At 44.1% G+C, this 20,125-nt stretch overlaps 1 protein-coding gene across 5 annotated transcripts in view; it reads right to left on the bottom strand.

Moving 5' to 3' along the window:
• DIS3L2 (DIS3 like 3'-5' exoribonuclease 2) overlaps window positions 1-20,125 on the bottom strand; it is a 165,795-nt gene that overhangs the window by 136,196 nt on the left and 9,474 nt on the right. For 3 of the 5 annotated variants that reach the window (XM_048954573.1, XM_048954574.1, XM_048954578.1), the window contains 4 exons: window positions 11,637-11,795; window positions 11,191-11,333; window positions 6,062-6,115; window positions 2,650-2,751 (listed from right to left, as the gene is read on the bottom strand). In XM_048954573.1, the coding sequence (XP_048810530.1) occupies window positions 2,650-2,751; window positions 6,062-6,115; window positions 11,191-11,333; window positions 11,637-11,795 (458 nt within the window). Of the gene's footprint in view, window positions 1-2,649; window positions 2,752-6,061; window positions 6,116-11,190; window positions 11,334-11,636; window positions 11,796-12,382; window positions 12,604-13,431; window positions 13,584-20,125 lie in introns of those variants that run through there. The other 2 variants (XM_048954575.1, XM_048954576.1) reach the window with 2 other exon arrangements.

Consider the following 20,125-nt stretch of genomic DNA (forward strand, 5'->3'; position numbering starts at 1 on the left):
AAAGCCCAGCAAGGACCACAGCACTCATCCAACCTCTCAGTGCACAAGCTGGGAAGGACATGATGCTGAGAAACTCAAGCCTGATCGATTTCCCACCACTGAGCCAGGGAGTGGATGGCTGGAGGAAGAAAAAATGGTGCTTTGCCTCTCAAAGAAGGTATTACATAAAGCGTCCAGAATATTTAGACGTTCCCATATGTTTCACTGTGACAACGGAACCTGTGGATAAGGCATCAATACCACAGGCACAGCAGAACGCAGCGCACCCCTGAAGAACCCTCTCTTCAGACAGATAGGATGAGCAGGGCGCTAGACATGCTGAAGGCACGGCTCCATCAGCAGCCTTACCTTCTGCAGGATACAGCAAAAAATCCTTCTGCTGGATACACCAGCAAAAAAGGCAGCTCAGCTCCCTGCAGAACGCAGACTAATGGGTTGGGATGGTGAACATAAAAACGATCAGCCCACACATCTCCATCCTAACAAACTGATATGTACCGAGCCTGTAAAGTCTCCTCCGAGAGCATCAGTTATACCACCCGTCTGATTTACATTTTTCAAGGAAATAATTGAAGTTGTTCAGCTTGCTCCAAAGGCCCAATGGGAAGGAGAAAATCCTCAAGATACCTATGTGGCAGCTTTGCAGCAGCATGAGACTAAACAAATGGAAAAACCTAAAATAGCTTGCGACAGTTTATCATTAATCAGTAGGAATTACTTGGCAGAATTCAGTATCTTTCAGTGCAACTTCATGGCACCTTTCCCAAAGAACTAATACAAACACGAGCACATAGCAAGAGATTCAGGGAATAGGGGAAAAGGGATGTCATCGCTGAGTAAGTTGCTGATGGCAAGAAACAAAAAATAACACTACATAGGGCAGCACCTGTGTGGCTGAAAAACATGACTGGCATGTTCCAGCTAATTCACTTGGCAAGCTTAAATTCACCACAGAAGGATCATAATCGTACTACAAAACACTGAAGCCTCCTGAACTGCCTCCTTGCAGTCAGACACCATTTCTTCAGCAATTTTATTTATTTCAGCATTTGCCCAGAATAGAGAAAATACTCGAAACCTTCCTCTTATAAAACTGCTCACCTATTCACAAAAGACCATTAGTGTAGAACATACGAAGGTATGAGGATAAGTGAGACAGGCATTATCTTTGTTTAGAGCCAGTGATAAAACTGTGAAACTACAAAACTGCCAGCCCAGGGAACCTGCACCAGGCCTACAAAGAAGCCCTTGTGCTGGCAGGTTTTGGCAAGGGATCTAGGCACCAAACTATTCCATTTTTCTATATGAAACTATACGAACTATATGAAATAGTCTAATACTAAATGCAATTTACTCACAGGGTGTGTAAAGTGTGTACAATGATCCAAACTTACAGCAGTCAGCACAGCTTTCCTGAACTCTGATTTGGACTCTCCAATAGCTACCAAAGAACTTTTGCTTCAACCTTCAGTATCGGTTCTCAGAGGCTGCATGGACTGCAGCAGATGCCTTGACTGTATATGGATATATGTATAATGTTTTAGTTCCCACTTATGATGATCTGTTGCATAAGACAGTTTTGCAGTTACATGTGCCAATATACACATAGCTCATTTACTCACTTCATGCAGATTTAAAAGGAAGAGACACGTTCTAATGCATTTCAAACCATCACTCCAATTGTTATTGTTTAAGATAAGAAGTTCCATAAATGACCAGACTGAAAACCTTGCATTTGCATGTCTAAAATCACACAACCTCAGACAAAGAAAGTAGCTAGAATCCGTAAAAAGAACCAGGCCAAAACAGTCCAGAACAGTTCCCACCCTGCAGGAATCACCCTCATTACTTTTGTCCAAACAATATACCTTCATATTCTTAGGAAGAATTTGACAACTATGAGTGTGGGAAACAAACTGTAGCAGTGCTGTCACGCTCACACATACAAACCCAAGTTATGAGTGCTGACTGTATCTTAACATTTCCCACAGTTTACATCTCTAGAAGAGAAAGAACTTTTCTTGCATAAAAGTTTTAAAAGATAAATCTGCAAACAAAATAAAATCGTTCTGATGTTTGAAAAGAACTGACTTTGATTAGTGAAAGAAAAAAAAATAATACAGAGAGGGCTTCGTGGCCATTACAATGAAAAACAGATTATCTCACATTTGCATTGCTCTGGTTGCTTCACACATTCCTCAATCATGTGAGGATGGCTATTACTACAAAATCTGGAGCTGTGTCAGAATGAGCTTTCCATGGACGGAGGATGCACAAAGTAGAAAGGGTTCATCATTACGAAAGCTTTGTGAAATAACAACAACAGTTGCAAATACCCTATCAGAGCTGTCCAGTGCCACAGCACGAAGACCAGATATCAAAAGTAACCTCTAACAACTGCACTTTGAATCAGCCTTGTCATCAGACTTCACACAGCGGTAACAAAGTTCACTCCATGCAAAGAGTAACGTTTCAACATTTCAGGTATTGCTCCTTCCAGGCATTGTAATAGATAAATATTTTAATCCACAGCAGTGCAAACTGCAGTTTAACTACTTTGATTTGTAGGAAATTCTCTGCTTAGGCCCTAACTTCAGTGAAGAAAAAAGCAGTAAGATCTTTCTGTCATATCACAAACACTGGACTGACCTTCCATTGCTCCCTGGGAAGCAGTCTCACCACCACGATGTCACCATTCAGAGCTCTGTTGCGAGCAACCACTCCATCAATAAAGATATCGCGAGTCCCATCCTGGACAAAGAGGAAGAAAAAAAAATCAACGTCGGACCAAAGCATATTAAGTTACTGTTGTTATGAGGTTTAAAACGCTGTCATCAACAAGGCACACCCGAGTGAGACAAACATCCTGCAGTCAAGCACAGGAGCAAAATGGATTCACCACATGCCCTTCAATATGCAACATCTTTCAGCAAATAAGCTCTTTGTGCTGTGCATGTGCCAGCACAGTAGTTGCACAGTATTTATCCAAGGCAGAGTCAAGCTCTCCAAGTATATTGTCTGCAAACTCTGCTCAGTTCCTCTGCAATTACTCTTAGGAATGGGTAGAGAGCTCTCCGCAGCCACAGCTCTCCATGTATTCAGTTCCCAGTTGAAGCACTGCAAAAGCTGTTGTTCAGATCACGTTTACAGGGCAGTCTCTGCAAAGTGCCCTGCGCAGAGCTGCCTGCTGCTGTCCTGCAGGAGGTGGGAAAGCAGGGCCAAGGGACCAGCGAGGCAGCCTGCGGAGGTGGCCTGGACAGAGGCTGGGGATGCAGTTCCTTTGAATGAAGAAACACGGTATATCCCACATTTGGCACAACCGATGTTAGAACAAATTCAGAAAGAAATGGGGACTACAGAAGCCAACTGTACGTTGCTGTACAGAAGCAAGCATGAGTATCATCTGCTGAAGCAGACGTGTTAGGACATCTTTTCTCAATACTCTTTGTTAACATCCTTGCACAAGAGCTTCTACTAATTGCAGACACTACAATCATGCACCCCAGACACGTTTGGCATTCTGCTAATCTAGATTTGGAGCAGAAGATTTTCTTAATGGGGTGAATAAAGACAAAGTTTTCTGAAGATGCCAACGCAGATGTTTTAGTTTTTAAGGTATTGCCAATTTTGTCCCTATTTTTGTCTAATTAGCTATAGCACTCTTGCTGCTTTCATTTCTATCCTCTCACAATTTGGTATATGAAGAATTTATATTCTTCATGAACGCATGAAGGCAACAAACAACGTGAGCATGTAGTTTCAAGGTAAGCAGTGAGCAGACTTTTCCAACAGAGAGCTATCCTGTCATTTTGAAGTACACACACACACACACAAAAAAGAGGATGAGTTTCTTTAGAGCAAAACTTCATTGTCCTTCAATGAAAAGACGGCCTCACAGAAGTTAAACTCTCACTCACAACGTTAGTGGCTTCTCAGATACGCGCTCCCGAATCTCAAGTGCTCGAGTAAATCCAATCAGAACTACCAGCACAATCAGCCTCCAAGAAAAACTTTTTATAACCTGAAAACACGAGGCCTTAATATCACATAAATATCTTACTCTGCTTAGATACCAAAACAATGAAACGACAGAACCCTGCCGTGATGTGAAACCAAGGCTGTCCTCCAAGAGACCAAATTACTCTTAGAAAGAAAAGCAGCAGCAGCAGCTCAACAGCTGCGTGAAAGCTGCCTCCCATGACAAGATGCAGAAAAATTGCAGAGCCTCTTGGACCAACATAATTCAAATTGGAAGCTGTTCTTTTCAAAAAGCCAGATTTTTTACACATGGTCTTTTTCCTCATTCCTCCCCGCCCTCTGCCTTCTGCCCAACCTCCTCACCTAAATCCACCACTCCATCAGAGTCATTTATTAAAGAAAATGCCCTTTTTTTTGTTTGTCTGTACACGCAGCTGCTCTGTGCTGTGAGACACAGGCTGGCATTCAGGACAATTTGTTTATTCTGCACTTTTCTCCTGTCTTCCTTCTCCCCAAGGTTTTTAAGAGAAAGGCTCTGTGCCTTGCAACAAAGAGACAGACAGACAGAACATGCACAGCAAGAAACACGCTGGGACTTCTGGTGTTAAAAGGTGAACAGCTGTTGCATTTGAACATCCATTGGCATTTGAAGCTGTAGCCAAGTGAGAGCTGCAAGCAGAGGGGCTGGTGCCCTAGCCAGCAGCAGAGGACATGGGATGATTCTTCACAGCTGTAGCTCTTGCAGCATCTGGTAATGATGGGAAGCCCTGCAGAACACTAAGGCTGCAAACCCTCCTGCTACCCTCAGTGGCAAATACAGTTACGTGAAAGAGAAGTTCTTAAAGCATCTGTCAGAGCAAGAACAGTCCCACACCAGATCCACCTTCACCCAGGTGCTAATTCTGCTTGATACTAAGGAAAAAAATGGTTCTAGGATTCAGCCTCACAAGGGAAAGCAAAGTAGAAAGGTAAATGAGGTAACCTCAGCTAACCCTCCTTTGCAGAGCAGCAAGCAGTATACTGCACAGGACACCAGGGATGATCAGAGGTAGAGCTTCACATCTGTTGAAACTCACATCAGTAGCTGGATTTTACATGTAACCTTGTATTTTGTAACTTCCAAGAAGAAAGGGATCACAGTTCCTTTCTCCCTTACAAGTTCAGTGTTACTTTACTGAGGTACCAGAGAGCTATTCCATACTTCTTCCTCCAATTCATAGCAAGAACCCACTTCGCGCACCCTGAGCTTCAACCACGTCAGCCTCCTGCCATACAGAGGGCTGTGAAACATCATCTGCAATGAATAAAGTGAACTGACACTGCACACATTTCAAGGCTTTCAATCCAAGCTTCAACACATCACTGCTGTCAGTAGCAGGGACAAGAGTGTCAGCATTTCACTGCCTATCCCCTACAGCTACAAAACATTTCAATATGAAACTCTCTCACTGATAGTAACATTTTGGCCAAGTCAGACCCAGATAAAAAGCTTTAGCTGTATCATCTGTGAGGTCACCTTCCCAATTGGAAGTACTTTTAATTGCAAGAGCCCCTCTTTTGGGTGCACATAAAGAAAGAAGGCAGAAAAGGCACAAAGCAGTCCCACGTGACAGAAGCACATCCCAAGCCAACCAGTATCCAGCTAGTGCAAAAGCGGGCACATGAAAAGGAATCATGCGTATTATTTCTGGAATGATTTTTCAAATTAGCTCATGCAGCAGATCGAGAAAGGAGAGCGTATTTGTTTAGGGAAGATTAACTTAAATCAGTGGAAAATCTATAAAACCTCTGTAGCCATGAACCAGGGGTTTACAGTTACGCTATGTGGTGGTCCTCAAACCTGAGTTCAGCTGGCTTCTGTGGGACCCAGCAGTATCCCCAGCTTCAGCAGAAGCAAAGTCGGTTGTTCTTTGAAGGATAAAAAAGCAAGATTTGTTTGGGAGTATCTGATTTAAAAGTAAATCCAGATCATGTTCATTTATTCCAGCTCACTCACCTCTGAGTGACCTTTCATACACAGCATAACTCCTACATTAATGCACCTTTACTTATGAACTTCAGAGCATTTTAAAATTACACTTACTGGAGATGGAATGAAGGCTTCATGGTACTTCTTAGGATTTATTCTCAAGGGTCCCTTAAATTAAAAGAAAAAAAAAAAAAAGAGACAGAGAAAGATTACGCCTGAATCTTATTAATTTTATATAACATCAGTTAAATTAGAACTGTGGGTAATATATCTGCTGTGAAACATGAGAGATACATCCAAATTTCCATTATACATTTTAAGTCTTGACAACTTAGCATCCGAGAAATTTCTAGCCAAAAGGAAGCTTCATCATAGGCTTAAGCTGATCTACTGCAGTCTGTCACAGAGGAGATGTTGAATCATTGCTTGTTGCTGCTACTGCATGAACTGTGAATACAAGTCCTCCTGTTTCCTTCACACGTTTCCTGCAGAGCACCCACCAACTTCATTTAAAAAAAAAATGGACAATTGAAAGAATTTGTTTTGCTCTGCTTTGGAAAAGGAGAGCGTTGGCTTCACTTAATTTGGAGAAGAGAAAGAAGGAAAAGCTGACCTGCTGAGGTGCAGCTGTGATTCCATCCCAAGAGGGTCCCAGGATCTGGGGTTCAGGTGGCTGCAGTTAAAGCTGACAGCACTTGATTCTTATGGAACCACAGCCCTGTTAATTAGCTATCTGCTTTAACACAGGTGTTTGCCTTGTGCTGAAAAGTTTAAACTTCCTCCATTTGGGTATTTGAAACAAGGCTGGCCAATTTGTTACATGAACAGATTCCATCTGTTTGCACTTCTGTGTTAAGTAATCATAGAACTCTCTCCCAGGGATTGCCTCCTTAAAATTTACTGCACCATATAATTTTTATGTATTCTAGGAAACATTCAGACAAGAGGAAAATAAAGCTGATTACATGAGGAAGTTTTGCTGCCTTGAAAAGGAATTTGCAGATTTATGAAGGTTTTCCATTGTTTTTATTTGTTTGGGTTTGGAAACACTAGCACCATATATCCTATATTCCTTAGGCATTACCTGATTGCTTTGCTGTGACATCGTGTTGTGCCTTATAAAGCTATTATCAATGAGCACACCAGCCCCATAGCTAGCCAGTGACCAGGGACAACAGAAAGAAAAGCATGGGGATACTTCACAGAACTCTCAAGGGTCTTTTCCCCACTCATATCCCAGAAGCAGCCATCAAAACTAACACACCATCAGCAAAGGAAGCCGCTACAGAGAGAAAGGAAAAAAATAAAAGTGACGATTGCTCCACTTGACGATCAGTCAAATAATTCTCATACCCAGGATCTGCCCAACAGCACCAAGCAGATGAGGGGGTATCTCGAGTTACTCTGGAGAACCCTGTTGAACAGTGTGGGACAGCTGTCAATCAGGCAGGTGCAGATGCCCATCCTGAGCGTGAAAAATCCCCTTTTGTGCCCACGGCCCAGAAGGCGCCGAAGCGGCGACGTGTGCATGGACAGCCAGCTCAGGCAAACACACAGCAGTGTTACCATGCTTACAGTGCAACGGCTTTCTCTGCATTTTATATGCACTACCTAATTATGATCAGCATTAGAATTCTTACGTCAAGTAGCATTAAAATACTTCGGTTCTTTCCTCAAAGCAAGGAACTCCCAAAATTTATCTTAGAAAGCAGATGGGCCCTATTATCTGTGCCTATGAAAATCCTATTTACAATGTTGTACATTTCACGCTGTGATATCATATCTGGAACCAGTCTCTCTCCCCATCTGCAATGAACAACTGTTCTCATATGTGCATTAGGGGGTGAGGATCTGGCTGCAGAGTCTCATGATGTCACGCGAATGTTGTATTATTTTACAATACCTCACAAATAATAGCTGCTATATTTATCAGTATTATTATGGCAGTCGAGCCTTTGTTTTGAGAAGGAAGATAGAGGTTTGGCGGAAGGTTTCTAAAACACTTTCTGACAATTTAAGTCAGCTTTGCACAGACTAGCCAAAAAAAGTTCCTAACTTTATTAAACTCCTCCAGCAAGATACAAAAAAGTTAGCATTTCTCAAGTTCTTCAGCTAGAACCGGACAGACAATACTCGGATGGTACTTCAAGGATCTCAAGTCTAGCAGCTTGCAACAGTTATAACACCTACAGCTCACTTGGTCCATCCATGTCAAACTAAAGGTCGGGATTCAAGTGCCTGCCTGCTACCAAGCCACCTTCCAGAACACAGCCCATGGAAAGCGGGGAATCCCCAGCCTTCATACACACAAAGCAACAGCTCTCCAAATGAAAACACCCTCCAGGTGGCAAAGCAAGCTGAGTGCCTTTGTGCTGCGAGCTCTCGCTCCGCCTGACCCCAGCAGCCCTGCAGGGAGGGTCTGGGAGACGCTGGAGGCGTGGGGCAGACGTGAGGTTCTGGCTGGCGCTTCATCAGATGACCACGGTCCTTTGGGTCAATGCTCCTTAACACGTAACCTGACTTCATCTGTTGTGTATGGCCAACACCATCCGGTTACGTAACCGTGTAGAAGTTATTCAATCTTGTTTGCCTTCAGCCTCTGATTCCAATCAACCTGATACGTTTGGTGTTTGCTCACTGCAGACAGCTTTATGGGTGTGGAAGCGGGAAGCGTGCACTCTCAAGCACCTGCACTCGGATCCTTTATCTTGTGGAAGGACACTTCTGCACCCGTCCCTTGATTAAATGAATCCAGGAATCCTGCAGGGCACAATTCTCCATGCTACTTACTGAAAACTGAATTATATCAGATACAGTACCAGAAGTCATTAAGGCTATTGCTACTGGCAGACATCAACGCCCATCAAGATACACTTTTGTCCTTCCTGATCTAGGACTGCTTAATCTTCATTGCGCTCGTGTTTCATCTAAGAGATCTCCCACATCAGCCAGTAGTTTGTGCTTTCAGGCATATTTAGTTGCCCTGCTCCATTACCAGAGCCCAGCAGCATCCTTGGAGTTCACAGCAGGGTCTCTCCTTCCTACTAGATCTTGTGTTTTCCTGCCACCCACATCCGGCATTCCCCTACACCATCTTGGCACTCTCTCACTCAGAGCCATGTTTCTGACCAGCTAGCAATCAAGTTTCAATCTGAAAGAGGAGAGACTTAGACTGGATATAAGGAAAAAGTTTTTTACACTATGAGTGGTGAGGCACTGGCACAGGTTGCCCAGACAGGCAATGGGCACCCCATCCCTACAGACACCTAGGGTCAGGCTGGACCTCTGAGCACCTGATGGAGCTGTAGGTGTCCCTGTTCAGTGTAAGGAGTTGGACCAGATGGCCTTTAAGGGTCCCTTCCAACTGAAATGATTCTAAGTTTGCTCAGGACCATGAGGTTCAGACTGGTATGCATCTTCTCTTCTGCAAGTTCTTACTGAGCATCTTTGCAGACCAAATTTGCATTAAGGGATTAACACAACATATTTGTTGACTGTGTCTCTTGCCACTACACAGAGCAGTGCTTAATATTATTTCATTCACTGAATTTCAGGATCTCACCTATTCCTCCTTGAAGGCAGTGATGAATGCTCTTGATGAGACGAGGATGAATGAGTCAAAAATGAGACGCTGAGTTGAAATGCTCGTGATCTGACACTCAGCCTTAAGTGATTAAATCCAGATTGTACAGCCTGAGCTGTTTCCCTGAGACATGAGACTGGGTGAAAGGAAAACAGCTACAGCCTAAGAAAGCGTATGTGACTCTTTCAGTCACACAGCACATGACCCAGAGTAGACACTACGCACTTACAAGAACGAAGGACTGTTTTGCCAGATAGCATGTAATCACAGGCCTTCTGAGACTTGGCATTTTCGTGGAATTCTCAGGTACTGGCCATAGTCTGATGTGCCTCATCTGCAGCTGCAGCTGACCTCACCAGGAGTCTACACACTCTGCACTTAATGCTATCAGACAAAAAGGTAGGTGATGCCAACAGCAGCTTTGATGTATTGATGAAAATATCACAGCCTTAACCAGCATTACAACAGCAACGCACCAGTGGGCGTTTGGGTAAACGATGCCTCAGTGTGAGTGACTGGAATGCCCTCACTGACTTCCACCTGCCTCTTCCTCAGCCAGGCTGACCTCACTGGGATGCTGGGTGTGTCCTCTGCACCACACCACAATGAGGACTGCATTACAGCTGCTACTGTATGACATTCTCCACTTCTGCATCTCAGCAAACCTCAGTCCTGCTTGCTTTCACGTACAACTCCTTCCACAATCCAGTTACCCACACATGTGGCAGGTCCACCCTACATCATGCCAGATATTGGAAGAACTGATGCCCAATTACAGCTCCAAATCTGCTGCTGCAAATGGCAGCACGAAGTCCAACCTTTGATTGATGGACATAGAATCTGTAAAATGAGAACATGCTACCTGTTCGGGGCAAATAATTACAAATACACAGGCGGCTGATTTTCTGTACTGTCCTGGGTTCTTGTGCTCCATCTAATATCTGTGCCTTACTTCACTAAGCCATGCTGTCATCGGAGGTTGGGCCAGCCCTACGTTCTTAAGGGAGCACAAAGAAAATCATGCAAGTAACTCAAGTTTCAGCACTGCTAGCTGGCTGCTTGATATTAATTTCTAGTTTATAACACTTTACTGTAATGCCTCCACAGGCACAGCCCTATGACACTTCAGGGACCACATCATTACCTGCATCTCTCCTGTGGTGGGTTTTTTTTTATGGGAAGGAGACTTCTGGGAAGAGTTCACAGAGACAAATTAAAAGGAGATGAGTACAGCTGGATGAGAAGGCACTTGCACCTCATTGGTGAGAACTAACATCTGTCTTTGCAAAGAATTTTAGCAAGAAGCATCTTGCTAAGGGCATTCCTTTTCACTTACACTGACTAAGAAAGAGGCTGCCAGCACCTGCTGTGTTTCTGATTATCACTAGTAAAAGTAATTAAGACTCCACAAAAGTCACAATCATGGCTAGCAGACCATGCAACCCTGCAATTGGTGATTGTGGATCAGGAATTTTACAGTCAAACCAAAAACTGTACTGTAGCTGGATGTAAAAAGTTTCATTCCATTTCTAAAATGTCCAGAGAAAGCATTTACAAGGCGTACATCAATGCCTTGCCAAGCAATTAACTGATACTGACTTCTAACAACTGCCTGTGATTTCCACAGATTTAGCACAACAGCATTGTATGTTCCAGGCACCTGAATAAGCTCTCTCCTTTTCAGTCCTGCTGAAACATCTTCCTTTGACATGTAGGCTTCAAATATACTCTTCTTCTTCCCTCGAGCAGGCTTATTTCGATTCTTTCTGTCACCAGATGTTGGGACAGCAGCATAGGGTCCTCCTGCAAACAGAAATTAATAAATGTTATCTTGCCCACCCAATTTGTCTGTGTATCTATGTAACAGCAGCTCTACAGATGCTCTGTACTGGAAGTTGAACTTTCGGAAAGGATTTGCCTAGAAATACTGGCACCCAGCTTCAGAGCACTGAAAATCCTGGATTGATCATATTTTACAAATAATTAACGGCTTTTACAGCTCATTTTAGAGTTAAGAGCATTCATCCCAGCCCATCTTTTAATAGCACTTAGCACATGCTTCAAGGCAGCTTATTCCTGAAGCGTGTACGCGCTCTGCTTTAATACCTCTGGGAGTTCCCAGTTGTCTAGGATTTATTCTGCTGTCTGAATTGCTCATTGTTTCTGTCTGCGATTCAGAAAGTTGTCTCTTCCTATCGAAGTTCTGGGGAGCTCTCGCGGATTCCGAGTTGTTTCTGGTCCTTGCAAACCCTCTCTTTTCTGCACCTGAAATCAAACACAAGTTTGAAATAGCGAGGGGGGGGAGGGGAGGGTGAGGAAAGACCTCAGTGCCAGCTCATGGTCCTGGTGAAGCTCATGGTCTGCAGTGCCTCAATACCAGTCACAACTGTGAGTCATGCTCTTTATCCAAAAGAAATGATGTCTTCATTAGCTCATTTGTAATCTGTTGGCTCTTCGTGCCTCTTAATCCACCACTAACTTGCTTTAGCATAAACGGAACTCTGGAAATTACGATCCTAAAGTTGGATACAACCCTTCCAAAATCCTGGGAAATTCATTAGAGCATATGAAATGTGAAATTGTTAAGCAGCTTCCAAAGCCCCTACCTCCACCCCAGTAAGCCCCCAGATAAATAGTGAGAAAATGTAACTTCTCTGCAACTTGCATTTAAAATAAAGTAGTTCAGGGACAAAGAAAAAGAATCACAACAACCCACCCTGGACTAATGAACTTTTTTTGCTACCAGAGGCAGCATTGCACACAATGGCACTGCCAAGGAATGCCAAGGCTCCAAACGCCCAGCCTGCTCAGAATAGGTCACGATCATACAAAAATATTCTGCAAAGACTCACCCCTTCCTTCCCTGCCATCACCTCAGACCCTTCCCTACAGCCAGGAGAGCAAGCAGCAGCTTCCAAAGCGTATGCCAACGCTGTTCCACGGATCAGCACATTGGAATGCAACCCAGCGCCGTGCAGCTGCCCTCTTGGCCCTCCACCTGGATACTGAACATGTCATCACAGCTTTGCCTTCCAGCCCCTCCTGGCTACGCTCCCTGGGTCCAAGCTTGTACCTGCAAGTCAGAAAATGTGCAATGCCAACTTATTTGCTATGGGGCTGTCCAAGTTACAAGGTAATTAAAAAAAATACAATATCCTTCACAAACTAAATTGGAAATTGCTTTATGGAATTAAATTTAAGCAGTGGCAAGAAAGGGAGGAGTCTGAGGGAAGCTTCAGCTGCAAAACAACAAGCACAACTGCAGACTGAGATTTCCACAGATGCAGGAGAGGCAGTGCTACCTGTACAGACCCAATTATAAGGAACTAAAATTACCTGATTTGCAAATGCCCTAAGGGTCAAGAGATTAAGTTTGATAGCGAGACACTTAAAATATGGGCTAGAGAACTGAGCAGCAAAGAATTAGAACTGGCAGCACCGCTGGTCCCGGAGAAGTTATTCAGGCACTTCCAAGAAGGAATTTTACCTGGATTGCAACAAGAGAAGTGGGGTCTTAAGAAAGCTATTTAAGAAGAGAGGTGCGAGGCTGTTCACCAGAGAGGTCATCATCTGCCTTGATGCAGGTTCTTAAAAATAGGTGCGACAGATGTCTGTCAGAGCTGCTCCAGGAGTAGTTTTTTCCTTGAGGTAGTGCAATGGGTTACACGAGCTCCTGAGGTCCTCTAAAGCCCTCGTTTCTATGGCAGCAAGTCACAGAAAATACTACAATGAATTAAAGAGCTCGGGATAAAAAGGAGGCTAGATCTCAACATGTCATTAAGCTGGGGAAAAAAAAGCAGAAAATCAAAATGCAGCAAAAAGAGCACAACTGTCTGTAAGTCTGGAAGCGAGGTGAGAGCCAGAATCGGCCATGGTGGAGCAGAGCTGCCCCAGCACTCACCACGGCTGTTACATCAGCAAGTCCTGGGCCACAACTGCCCAAATTCATGCACAGCAACAGCAGCAGACGAGAAGCACCTTCCATGCAAGGCAGATACCAGAGGCACTCACACACTTCCAACACTCGAGTCTTTGGTTCGCACTCCAGCAGTCTTTTTCATCCGCTCAGACTTGGACACAAATTCAGAGAAACAATTTACTCAAATGAACAAAGTGTGCTTCAACGTAGCTGGCTTGCAAGCCAGTCTGCACACAGACACTGGATAAATGTCTGACCATGCTGACCTTGACATTTCTGGCTAAACAAAACCACTGCTGTTATAAAGCCACAGACAACTGTCACAATTAGCGCTCAACTGGAACGTGCCTGATTCTGCATGAGTTTAATTTCTTGAGTTTCTCTTTTTAAGGGAAAGAGAAAACCACAGGTTGCCATCTGTTTCAGCTACACTCAGCATTTGCCTCTTTTACACACCTGTCCCTCAAAACTTCTGGAAGACAGAAACATTTCCCATAAGCTTTCCTGCTGCGTTGGTTGATGAGCGTTAATACTCTAATGGACAAACAGACAATATCCTATAAAGCAAACCACAACCTGCAAAACTCTATAGCTAGCATGGGGAATATTCAGAATACCCCAGATTGCAGATATAACTGCAATCACAGAATTAATTAAACTATACCAACAGCAGGTGTGGCAAGAGTTTTCATTTTCCTGTGTTGCTACAGACGCGTGATTTGTAAGATTAAATCTTCTAGGATAAGGAGCAACATGCAGATGTCACACAAAGTATAATGCATTCTAGGCATTCAAATACTCAGTGACTTAATAAATAAAATAAAAAAAAACCTGCAGCAGAAGGGAGACTAAAGTGCAGTGGGGAAAAAAAAATAATCAAACAGATTCCCAGAATAATTGATCTGCCTTACAGTACGAAAGGAGGTTAGATGTTTTAAATCAGCTTATTTCAACATAATTCACAGAAAACCAACATAGTTTATGTTTGGAAAAGTCCTGCATTTCATTACATTTGTATCTATTAGTCAGTTGATCAACTAGATGGACACCTAAATCAACAAATATGGTCAACTAATCATGAACTTAGCAAGGCCAAAGTCTCTGATTTTTATACTAAAATTTGCATATTGGATAATATTAAAAAAAAAAAAGGACCAAGATCCTAAATTTGACTGACTAAAAATAAAACATTTTCAGTTTGCACGCTAACACGTGACAAGCTATTTGGCTCCTACCAGCAGAGAAGGGCCATACCTCTTACTGAATTGTCATCAGCACACGTGTGACTCCTTGGACACCACGGAGTTATAGAATGGCTCAGGTTGGAAGGGACCTCAAAGATCATCTCATTCCAACCCCCTGCCATGGGCTGGGTTGCCAACCACTCAGGCACCAGTCCAGGCTGACCCAGGCCCCATTCAGCCCAGCCCTGAACACCTCTCTGCTCCCTCTCCTGCCAAAGGACATCTACCAGATCACTTGGCACTTCAGCCTCCAGCTGAGCTTCCAGCTGTGTCCCCATCTGTGTGGTCTGTACCTACCCCAGCTCCCCTGATGCAGGCAGAACCACAAACTGGCTCCTACCTGGGCACCGTAGCTCCAGGGATCTCACACCACTGACAGCCACCCCAACACAGCTCCTTTTTCTCAAAAGAATTGAAAGGAACTATAACCTTATGAACTTTTTTCAACACTAAGTACTTCCTTCTACTAATTACCATTATCAGCCCACAACCGGGCATCAGGCCTTCTGCTGGCTCTGCTATTGCTAAAGGGATTTTTCCCAGTGCTTCCCAGCATTAGATCACGATCTAGATGTGCAAAGGAATCTTTCAAATACCACTGCTTATCCAGTTAGCGTAAGCGTGAAGAGAAACAGAAGCACATCCCCAGAACTGATAAAGCGCAATAGAACAATTTGTTATCAGCTAACGAGACTCTCAACACATGCTTACCAAATATTTGCCCCTATTCCTACCACCTTTCACTTTATTGCTGACACATTTCAATGACCTAAGCCAATTTCCTCCAAACCTTCCAAGAGGTTCCCTGACATTTAGTTCCTCACGACAGCCCAGCTATGCACTCACTACACCACAGAGGATACACCCATGGACCAGAAGGCACAGCAGCTACCAGCCCGTGAACGACCCATCCCAAGGGAACAATTGTCAGCTTGAGGGATGCGGTTTCTGGCTGGTAGCTCCAGCTAGGCACACAGCTAATGTTGATGTGGTTGTACCAGGCAACTGGCTCATTTGTTTCTCCAAAGTCAAATAAACTCTTCTAACAGAAGCATACTTTGCCAGCAGAAGCTGTGTTAACATCAGGCAGGTTTTGCTAGGATCCCCACGTCTTCCCCTCTCGTGGGCTAAAATAGGCGATAGAGTGGCTATTTGATACGTTCTGCTGTTTGGGAGCTTCTGAAAATTTCATCTCAAAATTCAAAAGCTGAAACGCTTGTTATATTGTTTTTAATTCCTAATGCACCAGTGACATTCAGGATGTGCCATAATACAAAAGTGACTAACAAGAACTCTAAGCACTTCAATGACTACTCTAATATGTAGGATCAAGTTACTGCACACAGGCAAAAACAACAAACGCCAGCAAAGCCGTCTCAAATACGAGCAATGACAATAAAAAGCTGGTCGTAGACAGGTCACAAGTAACTAGCTATTTATGTTTTCAAAAATATTTGGTGGATTTAAGAGATTAAATGTCCCACTAATGGTAACAGCCAAGTACTTTTTCTGTTCTATTTTGTTTTAGAAGGAAAAACACAGACAGCTGTTGGTGTAGCTGTTCAGAGAAAGAGTTCTGTACCAAGAAGAAAAAGGATACTCCTTGGAAGATAGCTCAAGCAGAATCCTGCGCTCGTGGCTCAGGAACACAAGCAGGACCAAATCCCATCTCCCATGCTGCCCATGAGCTCAGCTCCATGGCAGCCTGTGCTGGGAGCTTCAGCAGGAATCCCGTGAGTTCAGAACTCAGGGCCGCAAAACAGAAACGTCTCAGATGCATTTTGCAGTATCTCAGAGCAAACAGGTTAAATAAAGTAGATGGCCTGAGATTAAGGACAAAGCAATCGAGAGAAATAAGGATGTCACTGGAAAGAATTCATTAGAAATTCAGGAATGGAAAGGCAAGACACAGAGATATGTTATCAGTTCATTGCGGCTTCACTGCTGCAGAGATAAGTCTGGCAGGCAGTACTTCAGATGTTCAACCCGTGGTCTAAGAAAAAGTCTGAGAGCACGTTCTCCTTATCACAAGAAAATAAAAAAGATTCTTTTCTGATGAAACAAACTCAAATAATCCCTAACTGAAGGTTCTGCCACACCCCTGTGCTGTACCACAACCCCCAAAATCCAGGAATGCACCGCAGAGCTACAGGCTGTAGAATCATAAAACCATTTGGGTTGGAAGGGACCCTTAACAGCCATCTGGTCCAACTCCCTGCACTGAACGGGGGCACCTACAGCTCCATCAGGTGCTCAGAGACCCATCCAACCTGACCTTGGGTGTCTCCAGGGATGAGGCATCTGCCACCACCCCAGGCAACCCCTGTCAGTGCCTCGTTACCCTTGTCATAAAAAACCTTTCCTACAACGTGACTGTAGGACCTGCTCAGAAAAAATTAAGGATGCAGGTGATTTCAAATTACCTTAACAATTTAAAAGTAGGGCAAATTTCCAGGAAGAGGAGCATCATGGCAGAAGTGGAAGAGGAGGGTGACATCACAGCACTGTAGGGATTTAGGCAGATAGCAGATTGCATAATTAAGTTTAAAGTTAATTAAACAGTCATTTAAAGAGGAGAAACAACACAGACCTACACTTCAATGCGTGGACTCAAAAAAATGTAAATTATACGCAAATATCCTGAACTGAGAGGAAAGTGTATTGAAATTCAGCTCCAGGTCTAGCTCCCATGCCCACCAAGTTCCCTTAATTGACCCGTTAGGATGGGCCACAGGGCCCAGCACGGCATAAACCCAAGCTATAACTTTCCATAGCCTAGGTAAAACAAAGCAAGAAAAAGCAGCATATAAAGCAAGTCTTCCCACCACTTAAACATGATCTTAGAAGCAATTCAAAGCAACCGGTTCCTCTAGCGAACACAACTGTGTTTGCACACTGGGCTGCAAACTGGCTGGGAGTCATCTGTGTACCCAGGAGAAAATCTAGAGAACTCCTGTCCAGCATCTCTGGAAAGGATGACTGCAAATACTTTTGGCAGAAAGTGTCAAAATCTGCACAGAAAAGTTTAATATCTAAGAGTGACTCCCAGGATGGGAAAATACACAGTCATGGCTCGTGAGCAAGTCTGTAGGGTCACCAGCTGCTTCTGTGCCCCTACAATTGGCTCCCAGAATTCAGTCACTGGAGTATGTCATTGAGAAACATCCCCAATAAGAGATGGAGGCAGTAAGTAAGTGATGCGGCATGTCCATGGATACACAGATAGTAAAGAGCAGAGACAGAAGCACATTCCCAGACCCACACCCAGCTCAGCACAGAGCTGTGGGAAGCTCATGTGGCCACTCCTTTTCTACTTTAAACTGTGTTTTCTCAGTTAAAACTGTTGTGTTGCATGTCCTTAGATTTGAATATGGATCTAGGAAACATGAAAAGGTTCCATTGACTTTGGCTTCCTGAAAGTGCCTATGTTTCAGGGGAAAAAAAAAAAAAAAAAAAAAAATGCAAAATGGACTCTTTCTGTTGAGGAAAACAGTGCTGTGGAAATTGCTCCCAAACACTAAGATCACGTGCCTGCAACAGCATGCGTTCTCTGCAAAACACTTCCGATACATCCTCATGCCTGCAAGACTTTGCCTTCAGTAGGCAGTAATCACAGTTTTATTCAATTCCTCAGCAAGGATTGTATTGTAGGAAAACTATAGGAGCACAAGAGCCAAAGATACCATTCCAGGCTCTGAACTAGGGGTTGGTGATGAAACTCATTTAGTAGCAATAGGCTAAAAGTTTATCAAAATAGTTACTGTGCTCCAGCTGCGTGCAGAAGCACAGCAGCGTTGTCAGGGAGGGGATGCAGCTCCGCTGGTTTTCAGGACTCTCTGTGAACCTGCTCCACCCTGCTCATGACCTCCTAAGCACCCACTCCGCCTGATGACTGCGCTCCTCCACTCCCCCAGGCCACCCCTCCTATCCCAGGATGTGGGTCAGGGCTGCTTCCCTGACCTCTATCCTTTCCTTTGCCCAAATTATCTTTCGCCAAACCTCTTATCCAGCAGCCCTGATTGTGAACAGGCTTGTTCAACACTTCAAGAGAAATACTTAGAAAACATTATGCGGTTAAAGTTCTCTTTGATTTCTCTGGGATTCAAGCAAGTCGCTTGGAGATCAGAGGAAGTCAAGAGGCTTTGAAAGGCACCTGACAGGAGGTGCTAACACACTAGGTGATAACAGCTGAAGAAATGAAAGAACTGCTTCTAGATTCAGACATATCTTGAGGTTACCCTTTGTGCTGCAGAATAAGACAATCTGCTGAAGAACTATTGCACATACTGCCCATTCAACCTAGTAGGTACACATCGTGTAGTCCTTAGTGCTGTGGTGGAAAAAGTGCCTTAAAAACACACGAATGAAACAAAACACACTACTGCTGCCAGCTTTTATCCGTAGAAAGCCAGAAGCAGTCCCAAGGCATGACCTGCCCCATACATCTGTGGGCTGCAGCTCACAGATGCGTTGACAATGCACTGACATTTTCCATCAGCGCCTTGGAAATTTTTGCTCTTGTCACTGAAAACATTATTTTTACTCAGTGGATCCCAACATTTTCTTTTCCATCCTGCCCCAGTCAAGCGCTCTCAGCAGCTTGGATTTCCCCACAAGAGGGAGTTGGGGCCGTGAGTTCCGAAGGACACAGAACCAGGTTTTGGGGGCCTGAGGAGGGAAGCGGCCTCCAGCACCAGGGACAGGGCCAAGAGCAGAGGTTGGGGCACCGGGCACCAGCAGACAGCAAGCAGAGGAATCATCTGATGTTGGTTCTACCTTGGTACTCGAGGCAAAGGTGACACTGCAGAGACTATCTGAGCAACAGAGGTGATGGGGGTGTGGGGCTGGATGACCTCACGGAGAGCAAAGCAGAGAGGGCTTTCTGATATTCACTCCTGTTTGAGCCACAGCTTGCTTTGTGTGTACAGAATTTGTTATCAAGGTTTTCAGATATGCTAGTAACAGCACACATACCACAAGCTTTGGTAAAACTGTTCCAGCGGTCATTTACCCTCACTGCTAAATTGCACTTTATTTCAAGCCCGGATTTGTTTAGCCTCAAATGCATTATATCATAATCCGCTCAACTGAGTAGCCTATTATGGAACATCTGTTCCCCATGTAGGCAATTTATGAGAGCTCCCTTCCCCCCAGCATCTCTTTGATAAGTAAAGCAGGGTTCCTCACATCATTCACTCACGCTCCCAGCGTTTTAATCTTCCTCGCAGCCCTCCTATGGGCATCCATCAATTCATCACCATCCTCCCCAAACAGAGGGCATCACCGCAGGATACAACACTCCAGAAGCTGCTGCTGCTGCACCAAAGACACACGCAGCCCATACTCCATCTTGCAATTCCCATACTCATACATTACCCTTTGGGTCACATTTCACAGGAGGGAGATGTTCAGCTGATTAATCCATCAAAAAC

This window comes from Lagopus muta, chromosome 9 (genome assembly GCF_023343835.1).
Source record: "Lagopus muta isolate bLagMut1 chromosome 9, bLagMut1 primary, whole genome shotgun sequence".
Classification (NCBI taxonomy): domain Eukaryota; kingdom Metazoa; phylum Chordata; class Aves; order Galliformes; family Phasianidae; genus Lagopus; species Lagopus muta.